General features: G+C 49.5%; 1 protein-coding gene across 3 annotated transcripts in view; it reads right to left on the bottom strand.

Annotated features, from left to right (window-relative positions):
- AHCYL1 (adenosylhomocysteinase like 1) overlaps positions 1-6,983 on the bottom strand; it is a 38,190-nt gene extending 31,207 nt beyond the window's left edge. The window contains exon 1 of one of the 3 annotated variants that reach the window (XM_086717783.1): positions 6,792-6,983. In XM_086717783.1, coding sequence (XP_086573909.1) covers positions 6,792-6,911 — 120 coding nt within the window. In that variant the 5' untranslated portion in view covers positions 6,912-6,983. The remainder of the gene's footprint in view (positions 1-6,791) is intronic. The other 2 variants (XM_025931354.2, XM_086717784.1) reach the window with 2 other exon arrangements.
- Between the last annotated feature and the right edge of the window lie 9,291 nt (positions 6,984-16,274).

Below are 16,274 nucleotides of genomic sequence, written 5' to 3'. Positions count from 1 at the left end.
ATCTTAATTGATAAGTACTGTAAGAGCTGAAAACACTTATTAAAAACAGAACTTCCAAAATCCTGACATTACTCAAAACACGGTAATATGGACAGCTTCATTCAGGAGGCCAAAATGAAACATGGTTACAGTCCTCTCCTCCAGGCCTTTCGCCCCTTCACTCTGTCACTCACCAACCCACCATCTGGCTCACAGAGCCGCGCACCAGTGCGGATCAGCACATTAGCATTCTCCTTGGCATCCTGAGCGCATAGCATGTTCAGGGGGATTCCACGGATGGCACTGTGCACACACTCTTCAGGAAAGAAGAGAAAAATATACAAACAGGGCTCGCAGTTCTTCAGATTGTAAAGAACTAGGCCTGAGGCAGGGCCAAGACCAACGCATGCAGCAGTGAGCAGTCCCAAGCCCCTCCCGTTTAAGCCTCACTCTAGCATACAACTGCGCACAGGGTGTCCATTTTAGAAGTGAACTGGTTTGGGCTGGTAAAGAACTGGTTTGGGCTGGTAAAGAACATTTTAAGCCCATTAAGCCCTACAGGCTAAGTACAGAGGCATGTCAGCTGAGGCACTGGGACTTCTGTGGCAAGAAAGCAGGAGCATGCAGGGCCAGTCCTAGATTTGTGTTTCTTCAAAGTCTTTTCCTCATCTCCACTACGGTATTCCATATACTACCTTTTACCCGTAGCTCATTATATTTTTTCTCTTTGTGGCCAGTTTGGGTAGTAAATGATTAAGCCCCATTGTATATTGCTAAGTAGTACCAGCCATTATACACGTTGTGAAATTAAGGCACCGGACTGAAGCCTTTAGAAAAACTGAACAGAGATAGGAAAAAAATGAAACCAGTCTGAGTGTCAACAAAGGCATGAGGGTTCCACCCTAGTTCTGTAATTGCCTTGGAGCAAAGGCCACACACTTCTGCCGGAGAAAATCAGTTAAATGTAATTAGGAGCAGGCTGTTTAGGGCAAAGAGAAACAGTACCTGGGGGAAGGAGGTGGAATACACTGGGGAGTGATCTGAAGGTGACCACATAAAAAGATAGTCATACCTCAAAAGAGTCTTTGGAATTGTTTCATGTAATTCAAGGATTCTAGTTTGGGAAGACTCCCAGATAATTACAGTTTGAGGATATAAACTCGTGGACTCAGCTGGCCCACTGTCTGATAGGTGCCCACCTTCTACAGGTACATCGTGTGATGTGGGGGGGTGGACAAGGGAGGGGTGGTGGTCCGGCAGAGCACATCCATCCCATTTCCAGTAAGAACTCGAAGTTCTCCCGTTGTCTACGTCCTTCTTGGAAATCAAATATTTTAGTGTTCGGCAGGTTTAAGCTCTACATTTTTCTCAGGGAAAACATTTTTCTCAGGGAAAATTTCTTTCCTGGTGAGAAGCCATTCCAATAGAAACATCTTTGTTTTGGCTCTTTAAGACTATTTCAAAATTCCATATAAACCAGGGTACTTTTCAGAGTTTATGGAGGTAGTCACTGAACAGCATGTTGGGATAACACATAAACTGGAACTGCAAGAAGCAAACCAGAAATATGGTCACTCTAGTTATAAAGGAACAAAAACACTAAGTAAATTTAATAAATTTACTAACTGCTAATCCCCTCAACAATCCTGTAGTACTACCATTACTTCTCATTTTACAGACAAGAAAACGGAGGCTCAGATGGGTTAAGTCACTTGTCCAAAAATCACAGTTATCAGATGAGAGGAACTGAAGGTAAACCTGACTCCAAAAATCAAGTGCCTAACGTACACGGTACTACTCAGTTAGCCAAGCAACAGCGGGGATAGCTAGTGAAATACCTGAGCGGGTCAAAGGGAAATACAGAATCGGAAGAGAAAAGGTGAACACACCTCAAAGTGAAGTTTAAACTGCTTATCATATGCAAGATACTGACACTATTGACAAGGGTCAGAAGGAAAATTTGTGGTAAGAATCAGTCTTTAACTTTGGGTTCTTTCTTAGATTTCAGGTTGGAAAAAACTCTGGCCTATGCAAATGTATTGTTCTTCATACCTGATGAGGATGCTTCTGACCTACCACAACATGACGTGTTCTCAATTCTTCTACGCAGTATAATGAGGGTAGCCTTTCTTTATAAAATTTTAATATTCAAATTCCCAAACTTGAGAAACTGGTAAGTATACATGATTCTCCTTTACTGTCCAGTTCCTTTAATTAACAGTCCCAAGAGAGCATTAAAGTATTTGTTTACAGATCATAATTACTTGAGGTGGAAGAATAAATTTATCAAGAGTCATAGGCAACTAGAAATCTACATGATTTCTACATGATCAAAATATCCTTTATGAATAACCTTACAAGAATACATTGGGCAACATACACTGGATCCAAATAATATCCTCCTGATAAGACACACAATTGTAATCTTGCCAGCAAGGGATCTAGACAATGAACAAATTTCTCTCTGTTACAACATAAAAGTGCAAAAGAACTAGAACAAAGTAATATGGCAACTAGTGTCTAATTAAACAAATAAGAAAAAGAGAGATAATCAGTAATTGTGGAGAAATCCAAACTAGATCTTCTTATATACATCCCTGACTCCTGTTTGAAGACCGCCACTAAAACAGCTGTTCTAAAGAGAACTGAGAGATACTTAAAAAAAAATTTTTTTTTAATGTTTATTTATTTTTGAGAGAAAGAGAGAGAGACACACAGGGTGTGAGCATGGGAGGGGCAGAGAGAGAGGGAGACACAGCATCCGAGGTGGACTCCAGGCTCCGAGCTGTCAGCGCAGACAGAGCCCGATGCGGGGCTCCGACCCGCAAACTGTGCGATCATGACCTGAGCCAAAGTCAGACGCTTAACGGACTGAGCTACCCAGTCCGAGAACTGAGAGATGCTAACGACGTAGAAAAGATAAGACACATCCACCTATCAAACCTCAGTGAATCTAAGAAGTATTGGTGCAAATTCTATAAAACTGCACCAAGAATTAGTCATAACGTAATCCTTCCTGATGAGAAGAGGGGCATCCTGCTGCATTCCACCCAACACATGAACAGCTAAGCAGTACTCACTAAAGCTCTACTCGGTGTGCTTTCCTAAGTCTTAGCCCACCTTTTTGATGAACTGGTGCTATACATGCCTTACTCAAATAAAGAATATCCTACAAGCAAAAGTAGCTGTTTTGTCTCTCTTTTCCTCTACTGTGCTGGCGGTAAAAGTCTGTCTGCATAGATCTTAGGTACAACACCTAAGTACCACTCTGGAGAGACCCCCGCTCCCACCCCCCCCCCCCCCCAGTAATAAATGTTCAGAAGTGCAGAGAATAGCAAATGCTTTGATAAGGCTTCCAGAGAAACTTATCTATCTTACAAAGTTTCATCAACAAGCTGGAGATCTGAGTTTACTCTAAGAAAAAAAAAAAAAAGTCAACTTGACACAATGTTAATTTCCAAAGGTCCAAGGACAGCCATCACCCCTGCAACACAAAGTAGCAGAAAGAGGGAAAAATACCCAGTGACTATGGGGAACTAGCTGACTTACCTGGGTCGACTGATAACCACCAACATTAAAGAAGAATCCTCTTTAGCTGTGGTACAATGTACACTACCCTTACAACTCAGGGACCCCTTTTATCACCCAAATATTCCTGGCAGTACAATCTGAAATCAACAGGAACAGTTGTGAACAAGCCTTACTACAGCTGTTAATACCATCCCATGAAAGTTTCTTTTAGAACTTTATGTGTCAGCAAAAGCTGTCTTCCCAAGAAAATGGTATGTATTATTTCCCATGTCTGCTAGCGTGATTCCCTCTATCCTCTGGCTCCTAGGAAGCTTGGAGTTGCATGTGATGATCAGGTTCATCAACGGTCTTAGCCCTCAGGGTTAAAGGTATTTTTTTTTTCCCTTTGACTTTCTATCTAAATTGTGTATGTCTTGCGTTATAAGTCATCTCAAATGCTCACTAAAAACAGGCAGCGTAAGAATACTAATAGACTTCCTTAAAACCACTTTTGCTATCTTAGCTCCTAACATGCACCTATCTCCACCTGTTCCAAATAAAAAGCACTTATTGGTAGATGAGGAAACTGAGGCACAGAAGCTCACTTACTTAAGGTGGTAGCCACTTAGTTGACTTTTTGACACCCAGATCAAGCCTTGAATCAAACCAACAAGTCCTATTAACTTCACAGTACTGTGCTAGACCCTAGGGCGCACAAAACTAAGTTACGATTACAGTTGAAGAATTTCAATGTATCTATGCTTTGAATTGACGGACAATTTGTCCCCAAAGTGAACAAACTTTCACCAGTTACACTGGAATCTGATCTGAGGACCATCAAGGTCACCCTAACGTAACCTGTAGCCTGACTAGCACCTCACTTCCTGAGGGGCCTCAGGGCTTGGAATGACCTAAGGATTACTTGGTCTAGAGCCACGCTGGAGTCCTCACAGGCTAAGGACGGCACCTTTTGAAGAGGCCTTTTTCTTGTACCATTCAGTACACGGCTGAGCTACATTTTTCCCCCTCTCTTCTCATGCTTTCTCACATTATCAATACATGGCAGAGGTACAAAAGTGACTTAAGTCATAACGTCCAATTCAGTAGTTGTGAAAAAACAGATCACCTGGGACTTGCTGTGTGACCTTGACTAGTCCTCAACCAACTCATTAACTAAATAAATGCCTTCTATTATCACTAGGGAAAGGGTAATTAGTCATCATAAATCACTTTAATACAAAGTGCTGTGTAAATGCTAAACAATAAAGCTCAGAAAGAGCAAGATTAATAAGAAACATGGGGTACATTTACTAGCAAATGGAAACTTCTAACAGGGTCTTCCCACATTCCTGGCAGAGACTGCTTCTTTCAGCTAACAGAATATGAGTCTTTAAAATCATCAGCATCTGTCCTGACTATAATATACATTTAACAGTATTTCTCCTGGGAAGCAAAGAGGAAAAGGGATATTTATTCCTGGTAGGTGGTCATACAGACATCTCAATTACTAGTTGGCAGGTGGGCAATTAATACTTGAGTACCTACTATGTGCTAGGTACAGAGCTGGGTACAGTAGGTACAATGGTGAACAAGAGTCCCTCCCTGCCTTTATGGAGTTTACAACCCACAAAACAAACTTTGTCTTATTAATAGTGGCACTCGCAAGGATACCGGCTTACTAAAATTAAGGCAAGAAAGAATACAAACGCTTAATCTCTGAAGCAATTAGACCAAAGAGGATAGGCTAATGGGGAGAGGAAGAGTTCAGGGAATTAGGGTACGAGAGCTTTCCCCTAACCCATCATAGGTACTACCCTCAAGCATTCTTAGAAAAGCTGTGACTGTCTCCTCAAATAGTGCAGATTAGAGTTACTGCCCTCAACAAAGCAGTCAGCTGAAGTGACAGCACGAAAAGTAAGGTTAATCAGACTTCACAGAATCAAAGGACCTTCTACCACCTTTTTTTAAGGCATCTATTGGTAAGTTTCTGAATTTTACGGGAAAACAGACCCACGGCACACAACGGTGAACTGTCTTTTCAATCCTGCGTTTGCCTCCTGGAGTGGTAGATTGATCTCCTTTAAAAACAAAGTCATCTTGCCCACTATGACAGCTTGACTAATTCAGGTGTAGGAGCCTCAAGGACTCTTATCTAGTCCTGCAAACCTTGGTGTACTCAGCTTACACAAGCACTGCACCCCGTCAAACGCTGCAGGCCCGGACAGCCTTGAAATACCGTCTTTAAAGGAGGGCAATATGTATCCAGCTTCTCACTGGTTTCAAGAAAGGTCACCTCTCTGCAAAGGTTCTCCGGTCTGTTAACTGGGTGCCAGGTATGTGGAAAGTCAAGATGTGGGTGGCAGCAAACGCTCACAAGGCACTCGGGATCCCAAGTCCACCGTTCGGAGAGCTAGTGAGACTAAAATCTCCAAAGCCTGCTATTTAATCTTTCAGGACAAGAGCATTAGAAGGGTGTCCTCTGAGCTCAACCCCGCAGCACAATAGACTAAACTTGTTCTGCCTTAGTTGAGTGCAGTACAGAATGAGCAATCCTTCCTTACCACCCACCCCTCCAACCCACCCAAGCTCCCTTCCCAAGGGATGCCTAAGTGATCTATTCACATGACTACCATCAACCTGTATCCATGGCAGTGTCTGCTGTCACCAACCCCCAAACGTTAGTATCTTCCATACGTCCAAGCAACCGGATGACCACAGAAGGTGAAAACCACAGTGTCCTTTCCAATCTCACACTGCCCTCGCTGCTTTCACCTGCATAAACGAGCTAGCCCCACGTATTTCTTCCTCTTGCCTCCGAGCTAGCACGCAGTTGTCGGATAAACCAGCCGCTGCTCCCAAAGATTTGCCCAAAGCGGCTCTGCCAGATTTATCCACTCACCTGAGGGGAGAGGTTCTGTTCAGCCCCAGCCCCTGGGGCTGGTCACAGGGGTCGTGAGTTGGCTCACCCCAATCCCGGCCCCCACTCGCGTCTTCGAAAGGCCCTGCCTGCATCCCGGAAAAGTCAGCCTCCAATTTAAGGCCCGGCCCTGGCGGATTTCAGAAAGATCCCGGAGGACTAGGGCCGAGGGACAAAGGAAAGTGAGGTCAGGGGCGGCCTTTCCAGCTCGGGATAGGCCTGGGGCCACTCACTCGCCACCCTTCACACCGCCTCAGTCGTCCCGGACCTCCTCAAACCTGGCCCCTGAAGTCCCGAACTCGCTGGATCCCGGGCCCCGGGCAAGCTCGCGCCCCTTCCGCGAGGCCCCAGCCCAGGCCCCCACCGCCACCCAGAGCCCCCGCACCTTCTTGGGCGCCTTGGTGACGGTGGCCATGAAGGAGTACTTCTCAGCGTCCTCAATCTCCTTGGCCTGCTTCAGCTCCTCCCCGACCCCGGGCAGCGGCATCGCGTCAGGCATCGACATCCCACGGCCGGCCCGGCCCGCGGCCGACCCGCCGCCCCCGCCTCTTTCCCTCACGGGCGCCCGCCCGCCCGCCCGCGCGGCGCCCTCCGACACGCGTTCGCCCACCCTCCCGCCCGGGCCGCGCGGAGCTGCGTCCGGTGCTAAAGTGCTGTGGCCAGCGCCTCGTCCGCTCGGCAGTCTATACCAGCCGGACAGCGACGGCAGCGACAGGAGCACCAGGAGCAGCAGCGCCGAGCTCCGACCGGCCCGCGCCGCCACCTCCGCCGCACGCAAACACGCACGCAAAGTAAGGGTAGAGGGTGGTGACGCCACGTCAAGTACTGGCAGGTCCGAGTTGGGGAGAGAAGAGGCGGGGAACAACGGCGTCCTGTCATGACGTCACCACGCTGGACCCGGCCGCAGAAGCCACGCCTTCTTCTTCCTGCCTCGCCGAAGTTCCCAGAGGGAGTCAGACCCTTTCCGCCGCCAGGTGGCGACATCAGCCCTGTAAGACGCGCGTGGTTTCCGCAAGAATGCCTCGGATCTGGGAGGGAGTCTCTGGGCTGTGGGGTTCCCCCCAAGGCCTCATTCAGGAAGGTGTAAGGGGGATGTTTGGAAGCAAAGCCCAGAGCCCCACACGACACGTCCTACAGCCAGTACTAGGAAATATGCGGGGCTCGAGACAGCCCACCCACGGCCCCAGGCCCTTTGGACCAGCAGCCCCTTCCCCTCCTGCTCACCGCCCCCCCCCCCCCCGCACACCGCCCCCCCCCCCCCCCCCCGCACAAACTCAGAGAGCAGTGTGGTTTCCGCACAACCTTTTGTGACCTCCTCCACCACCGTCTCCGCTGGGTCTTGCCTGTTTACAAGACCTTCAGGTCGCGGAGCTGATGTTATCTGGCCCCTGGGATAGGGGTAAGGGAGCCGAGAGAAGGAAGGGGGATTTGGGGGTGGGACAGATAAGTCCCTGGCTTGAATGGTTTTCCTGCTCATCCCTGGAAGCATTAGATTTTGCCAGTTCCCAGTGGCACCCAGGGCATTCGCATGCTGTTACTGGTCCCTACCATGTGCTCTGTGCTAAGGCCCTGGATGGAAAAGGTGTGCGCGATACATTGTATGTTTTGCAAGTCTTATTAGACCAGCTGGAGAGGCAAAGCCTGTTTGTAACCTAATGTCAGCTGAGGTAGCATGTCTTTTGAGAGTGAAATGACACTGGCTAAACGCCCGCCCGTGTCCTGTGGAAAGTCCAGTGCCCTCCCCAGGATTTCTGTGAATTAGTAGGGGGACTTAGATTTTCATGGTTACCTCTGGCTCTAGTTTTCTGCCTCATCTGAAGTGTTACTCACTATTCTGGTGTTGTGACTGTTTCTTCAGTTCCTGCTGTCAATTCAAATACGGAACACGGCCCCTTCTCCTTTCAACCCCCACCCCTATTCCAAAACAACTGCAAAAATAATGCTGTAACATGTAGCAGAACTTCTAATGAAGGTTTGTGGGCCACAGGGGAGAGATTACATCACCTAGCAAACAATTTAAAATCACATTTCTGAAATGTTCTGTAAAGTTATTTTGGCGATCTCGTCACCTGGGGTTTCTCACTGGCCACACCACCCCAAAGAGCTGCCCTAGCCCACTGCTGCCTAATGTGGCTTCCTTGTTACTCCCTTCCATCCCCCCACCTCCCTCTCTCCTCCTTGATTGACTCTGGAAGGCCAGATTCCTCTCTACTGTGATGAGTAATTCAGGTCCCCCCCAGTGCCCTTTTCTGAAATTTCCCCTGCCCCACCAAGCCCACCTTTTTCTATCCAGAAGCCCACCAGGTCTCTGACAGGTTCAACTCTTTTAAGAAAGCAGTTGTGGTTTGGAATGACATCTTTTCCACTGGTTTGTGTTCAGGAGTGGGAAGAGTGTAAAATACTTGCCTCTGGGGCCCCAGAAGTCTTAGTCAGAGAAGCCCATGTTCCAACCACCCCGCCCCATGGGGCCATCTGTTTGAATGAGGCCGCGGAAGTGCCTGAAAGGATGCATACTTCTGCATATCCTCATCTTAACTGCCCGCTTTTTCAATCCCCCACTTCCTTCTCGGGGGTATTCCTGTATCAGAAGGGACAGAGAGTAGGGGACCATGATACCAGATTTATCCACAGCGTGCCAGACTGGTATCTTTCTCCTTATCTTCCAGCTGGGGCCAGGAGCCATACCTGCCCACCCAGGAGTCTTTGGATATATGGCCTAAAGTAGCTTTCATCCTGTGGCTTTGCCCAAACTGTTGTCAGAGTCCAGGGATCAGAGCTGCCTGCTCAGAGAACAGAGGGAGAGCCAGTTGGAACAGAGGTGAAAACTCCACATCCCCAGAATAGGAAAACATGTGACTTAGGATAGCTTATTAAAAAAAAAAAAAAAAAAAATAGATGTGCCTTTTGGATTTGATGTGTAAAAAACCCCCATTGTCTGAGAGCTTTGTCTCTCAGATCCCAAGTTCTGCCATGCATGTTAGCAACCAAACTGGCAACTTCCTGGAGATGGGAGTTCAGCCCTTCTTTGAGTCCTCCTGAATCAGGGTAACAGGTGTCAACACCTCGCTCACAGAATTGGCCGTTGCTGCTGCTGAGGATGCTGAAGACAGGAACAGACCTAGAAGAAGCAGCTCCTTTGCCATTTGAACGAGGAAGGAGGCTGACTCCACTTACCTGAGTGCCTGGCCCAAGGGGGGTGTGGGGTGGTCCACCTACGGGAATTAGGTGCTTAGGCTAGAAAGCAGGATGGACAGTACTCCTTGCCCTGGAAAAGGCAGCAGGCCTATGTGGTTCATGTCAGGCCAGGGTCCAGGGCCTTCCTGGAAATTAGCCTGCTCTAGAGGACATGATTGGCTGCCACTGCCCCCACCATATGTGGGCTGGAACCCAGAGGACTCACCCAGCCAGAGAGTGTGATGACATAACATGGGTGAGAGCTGTTGTGTGCTGCCCCCCCCCTCCTAGATGGCCTCACATGGCCCAGCTAGGGAGGTTGCCTCTTATGGATGTCAAGAAATGACCTGTCCTGGGGGCACCTGGGTGGCTCTGTCAGTTATGCTTCGGACTTCGACTCAGGTCATGATCTTGTGGTCCATGAGTTTGAACCCTGCGTCAGGCTCTGTGCTGACAGCTCAGAGCCTGGAGCCTACTTTGGATGCTGTGTCTCCCTCTCTGTCTCTGCCCCTCTCCCTCTTGTTCTCTGTCTCTCTGTCTCTTGTCTCTCTCTCTCTCTTTCAAAAATAAGTAAACATTAAATTTTTTTTTAATTAAAAAAAAAAAAGAATTGACCTGTCCTCAGCCCACCCAGCCACCTAGCTGACTCAGCAGCTCTGAGCAAGGTCAGGTGGGTAGGTCAGGGCTCACTCCCCTGAACGGCACAACCCACACCCAACGAGCAGGCGCCAACATTTGAGAACAGTAGAGACCCAAGGATGGGTGCACCTGTTATGTGTGGTGGAGGGAAGCTGCCAAAGAGCCTAAGGACCAGAAGGGACCCTGCCCTAGAAAGGAGTAGCGGGGTAGGGGTGGGGACAAGCAGGAATGGTTTTGTAGAGGCAGCTGCTACTTGAGCTGACTCTTGACATATAAGCAGCCGGACAAGGTAGGGAAGGGATAGCATGAGAAGAGGCAGGGCAATGAAGTAACTTGGTATGTATTACGGGAACTGTAACTATTTCAGCACAGGTGGGGCACAGGGTGCAAAATGGGGCAGAGTGACAGCTGAAGTTGGAGCCAGATGGTGCAGAGCCTGGCAAGCCGTGGGTGGATGGCAGGGATGTCCACCAGGATGGAGAACATGGGAGGAAAAGCAGGTCTGGGTGGAGGGGCTGCTGACATAAGGAGTCTGCTTCAGACATACCGGCTTTGATATGTCTGTGCAGCGCACTGTCCCCGAGTCCCAGGGGAGCCTAGGCTGGTGCCTTTCACACCTGCCTGTTCCCCGCCAGGCTGGCATCCCCACCAAAGCAAGGCCAGGCTCCCCCTGGAAGCCTCTCATCTTCTATAGGCCAGGCGGCGCTTTAACCCTCCTAAATGAAAGGTGCAGAAAAATCGCAGGAGATCTCAGATGACAACAGAAGCAGGTAAGCAAGGCTCAGTGGCTCCACGTTCAACAGATCCGCTCCAACTTCTTTCTGTCCCAAGGCCTCCATGTTGCACAACTCTGGGAGGCGCCATTAATGTTGTAATTGACGTGAAGGGGGCCCCTGGAGCAGGACTCCAGATTGCTTACGTGTCCTCCTGGCCCTGAGGGACTCCCAGAGACGAGGCTCCCAGGTGCACCTCTATATCTCTGAGCACTGGCTCCCACCCAGCTCCTTCACCCCACATGGCCAGTCTCCTCCCCCTGCCACCCTCTTTAACTCTAGCCTTTTGGGGAAGATGGATAGTCCCCTGGGGGCCTTCTGCTTCTCTGCCTCCTCCTCTGCTTATTATGATCCTATTTTTTTTAATTATTTTTTTTAAGTAGGCTCCATGCCTAACGTGGGGCTCGAACCCATGACCCTGAGATTAAGTTGTATGCTCTACCAGCTGAGCCAGTCAGACACCCCTGTTACGATCCTATTTATTATTTATTATTGTTTTGAACATTGTAGGAAAGAAAAACCTGTGAAGATAAAAAATCTCTTCACATCTTTCTAAGTTCACTTCTGGTTCTTGGCAATTCACAGAAGCTCGACTCTTACATACCTGTGCTCAGTAGATGCATGTTGCTTTGTGTCCTCCTGCTCTGATCAGATTACAGTATTTCGAAAACACATTACCACATACGCAGACTGCTAACACGCTTGTCCTTGTCAGTGTTTCCCAAGCATTCCCTCATCTTGCCATAAAAGTTGTCTCCGTCGTTCTCCCAGCGCTGGGCACCGGTTTCCAGTTTAGTGCAACCTGAATATAGCGTGTGTCAGTGTAGGAGGCACAGTGGGATAGGCTTTCAAGCAAAACAGACAAGGTTGGTTCATGGCACCAGGTCCTGCCAGAGGGAAGGAGCAAAAATGTAAACAGTGGGGCCAATTGTCCTGGCTGTGAATAGGACCCAGGGAAAGGCACCTTTCGGCCACAGGGGATGTGAGGCCCAGTGCTTGGAACTCGTGACGGCTGACTCATGGGGAGGCTGCGTGTCTAGCGTGGAGCAGAGCAGGGCATCTGGGAAGACAGAGATGTGGCCTCAAGTCTTGACTCTGCTACCAACTTGGCTGCCGGAATCCTGGGACTTTCTGGGGCCTTCTGGGCCTCTGTTTCCTCATGCAAAACCGGTGATAGCTCTCCATCTGGGGTTTGTGATGATCCAATCTAGTAAGATAATAAATACAAAAGAGCTTTGAACAAGTTACAAGTATTGTGCAAATGTAAGGCACTAAAATGTGGCTCCAGCTAAAAATCTGGAGGGGAACGCGTTATTGTTGAGGATTTGGAATTCTCTGTGTGCCCTGCTTCCCAGAATGAGGAGCAGCGGCAGAAACCTGCTTGCTTTGGGAAAGGTTGTCACTGCTGGTGCTGAGTACGTGTTTACGTGGGGATTACTGCCTCCAGCACTGGGGCTGGAGCTGCGGGAGCCGCCAGCACGTGCCACTCCCCTGGCCCAGCCTGGCCTGGGGTCTGGCTACTGTGTATCCAGCAGCCCCTCCAAACTCCCTCAAACTTGGACCTGAAATCCTGATGTATCTTTCTTCAGTTTTCAGCTTTCAAAGCTACAGCCCATTAAAGTTAAGGCTGAGCAAGCTTCCAGTAATGGTAAACAATGTTCAAGGAATCTGTTTTGATGGTTCTTTGTGCTACTTTGTGTACTTTCCTGCCCCTGTGAGTGTGTGTGTGTGTGTGTGTGTGTGTGTGTGTGTGTGTGTGTGGTAAGGCGTTTACCAAAAAAAGCAGACTCCAGAAATTGTGAAACTGGCCTTGGGCACCAGCTTGTGCCCAGGTCTCTGCCAGTCAGTTATTTATTAAGCACAGGCTTTGTGTCAGGAGCCGTGCTGGCTGCCAGGGAGCCCGCGGTCAACAAGGCAGACCCTGTTCCTGTCCTCACGGGGCTTGGAGTCAACAGCTGAACTTTGTCACAAAATCTGGGCCTCTGGATACCTTCTCCTCCCTCTCTCCATGTGCCCCACCCTGCAAAGTCCTTCTGAGAAGCAAACTTGCCTTTACCACGCCAGACCCCGGCGTGGGGAGGAGGGCAGCACTCCGTCTCCAGAGTTCACATCAACGTACCCACTCTTGGATTTGTCCTGAGTCTTTTAGAAGTTTCTGAAATATCGTCTCCCTGGCAGGTAGCCTGTCTCAAGACAATGGAGAGTGGGCTGGTGAGCGGAGGTGCCAGTTTGCTGGGATCAGGGACTGCATTGTGCGTCTACACCTCTCACAGGCCCAGGTTCCCCACCTGCTACCTGCCACCGGCCCCTAGGACTGGAAATGGTCTTGGATTTGGAAGAGACAGGAGGTTGGCCAGGTTGGTTAGGTTTGTTGTTGGGTGCCAGGAGAGGGATTTGCCTTGGCTGGAAGGGCACTGGGGCCGGATGCAGTGGGACAGGCAGGAGCTGCAACTCCCGAATTTTCTGGTGGCCAGTCACCTGCCCCCTTTGCCCCAAAGGCCCTGCCCTGTGGTTGGCTTGTTGGAGCCGGAGGAGAGTGGTCAGCTGTTGGTGTGGAGGCTGCTGCTGGGTGGGAGCTCGCCTTCCTCACCCTCTCTGGTGTGCAGGGCGGGCCCCATTGCATCACCCTTGGAGCCTCTGCTCCTGGCTTTGCAGCCAGCTGGGCCCCTGGAGGAGGGACTCTCCCTGTTTTTCAACAAACCATTAACCATTTCACCCTCCCAGCTCTTCCTATAGCTGGCCCAGATTGCCAGCGCTGCCCCTCATACCTGTCTGTCTTAATCCCGCAAGCCTCCCTTCTGCTCCGCCGTGTGCAGGAGTTCTGCTGGGGAGGCCTTCTGAGGGTCAGGGGCTCCACCTTTACCCATTGCGAGCCTGGCCTCTTCCCCAGGAAAAGAGTTAACCCCCCTCTTCCCCGCCCTCAACATTTGTCCCATTCTGTAGCAGTGAGGAAAGACTCCTCAGCCTCTTGCATGAGCTCATGCCACTTCCACACTCCAAACAGAGCCTGGACAAAGGGTCAACACAACGTTTTAGACCAAGGGCAACAGTGGGGCCCAAGCAGAGCCCGGGAGCTAGGACATTAACCTTTTCCCACAGCCCCCCCTCCAGCCATTTCCTGCAGACCTGGTTGGTCCCTTGCCTCCCCCCCCCCCATAGGGACTCAGGGACAGAGTGGGCGGGACGAAGGTCCTAAGGGGCCCACAAGGGTCTGATGGAAGAGTCTCTAGTACACAGTGTTTCCCTGCTCCTGCTTGGGTGGTGGGGAGAGGAGGGAAGCAGAGAGGCCCTTCCAGGCAGTGAAGCCCAGGCCACATTCCCGCTCAGGCCTTTTATCTTGCAGCCCCAGCATTCCCCTCATCACCCCACCCATCCCAGGGCCTGAAATAGCCTGAAACTTGAGCCAAGCCTAGGCCCAGGTCCCAATTCTAGTTCCACAAACATTTGGCTGCACCATAACTCGTAACATCCTAGGCTGAGTCCTGTGGGGCACGCAGAGATGAGTGAGGCCCAGCCCCTGCCCTCAGGGAGCTTGCAAATTGTACCCTGATGACTGTAGTCACAGGCCTAAGATACCAGTGGATGAAGAAAGAAAGAAGTCCACCCTCTGGGGATGGCCTCGTGGAGAGTGGATGTTGAATTTTATTTATTTATTTATTTATTTTTTAATGTTTATTTATTTTTGAGACAGAGAGAGACAGAGCATGAATGGGGGAGGGTCAGAGAGAGGGAGACACAGAATCTGAAACAGGCTCCAGGCTCTGAGCTGGCAGCACAGAGCCCGACGCGGGGCTCGAACTCATGGACCGTGAGATCATGACCTGAGCCGAAGTCTGACGCTTAACCGACTGAGCCACCCAGGCGCCCCGGATGTTGAATTTTAAAGGACCAGTCGGATTGTCACAGGCAAGAATGAGGGCCCCCCATTCCAGGGGAACAGCAAGAGCAAAACCATGGAGGTGTAAAACCCAGAGTATGTTCTGGAACATGGCCCACAATCTGGTTTGACCGGAGCACACGGGAGAATATTGAGCTGCTTATGGTTTCCATGGCTATGTCATTTAATTTATTGGTGAGTGGTCTAGACTTCCTAGAGGCTGAGGGCTCCCAAGAGGCAAGGGCTTATGGGTCCACAGAACTTTACAGATTGGGAAGTCAAGGCACAGAGAGGTAAAGAAACTTGCTCAGAGGTAGAAAACACATTAGTGACAACGTGGGGACTGGAACCAGTTTCCCCCACCTTGTCTGTCTTTGCCCGGTTCTGATCTCTCAACCCAAGGAGCTTAATCCATTGAGCTGACTGGCCCGGCAGACATTGCCACCCCTTAGGGGGCCAAGATGCTTGAGATGAACAGCCTGTGTGATCAAGGATGAACACAGAGATTCAGCCACATGAACGTTCCTCATGTTGTTGTGCATAAGAAAGGAATAAATAGCTCCATGACACTCGATGGGGAATAAATACCGATATTCCTTATTTTGCCAGCTTTGTTTGTTTAGAGAGAGCACTCAGGGGAGGAGCAGAGGCAGAGAGAGAGAGGGAGAAAGACAGAGAATCTTACTCCGGCTCCACACCCAGTGCAAAGCCCAATGCAGGGCTTGATCTCACAGCAGTGAGATCATGACCTAAGCCAGAACCAAGAGTCAGGTGCTTAACCGACTGAGCCACCCAGGCACCCTGCCAGGTTTATTTAAATCTGATCCCAAGCAGGGCACCTGGGTGGCTCAGTTGGTTAAGTGTGCAACTTCAGCTCAGGTCATGATCTCACGGTCCGTGAGTTCGAGCTCTGTGGCAGGCTCTGTGCTGACAAGCTCAGACACTGAAGGCTGCTTTGGATTCTGTGTCTCCCTCTCTCTCTGCCCCTCCCATGCTTGCACTGTCTGTCTGTCTGTCTGTTTCTCAAAAATAAACATTAAACAAAATTAAAATAAATAAATTAAATAAATAAATCTGATCCCAAGTCCCATCCACAGTTGGTGGGAAGTTTAAAGTCATTATTAGGGCCTCATCCCCTGGCCCATTGGGTTAAAAAAAAAACAAAAACCAAAAAACAAAAAAAAAAAACACCAAAACCCCAAAAATCTCCAAATAAGCAAACAAAGGATTTGATCTTGTACAACTGGGGCAGCTGGTCCTTATTCAGTGAAAAAGGCCACAGTTGCATCTGCTTCTTGTAGTACATGCTGAATGTTGCTCCTTCCTGTCTGAACGCTGCTTCCTCCTCGTAACCAGACATCCCATACCAGGTTTTTGCCACCTGGGAGGCACAGGGGGGTGGGAA

The sequence above is a fragment of the Puma concolor genome, chromosome C1, assembly GCF_028749965.1.
Source record: "Puma concolor isolate L17-30 chromosome C1, mPumCon1.1.hap2, whole genome shotgun sequence".
In the NCBI taxonomy this organism is placed as follows: domain Eukaryota; kingdom Metazoa; phylum Chordata; class Mammalia; order Carnivora; family Felidae; genus Puma; species Puma concolor.
The sequence above is the reverse complement of the archived record's forward strand: the minus strand, read 5'-3'. Positions and strand labels throughout refer to the sequence as shown.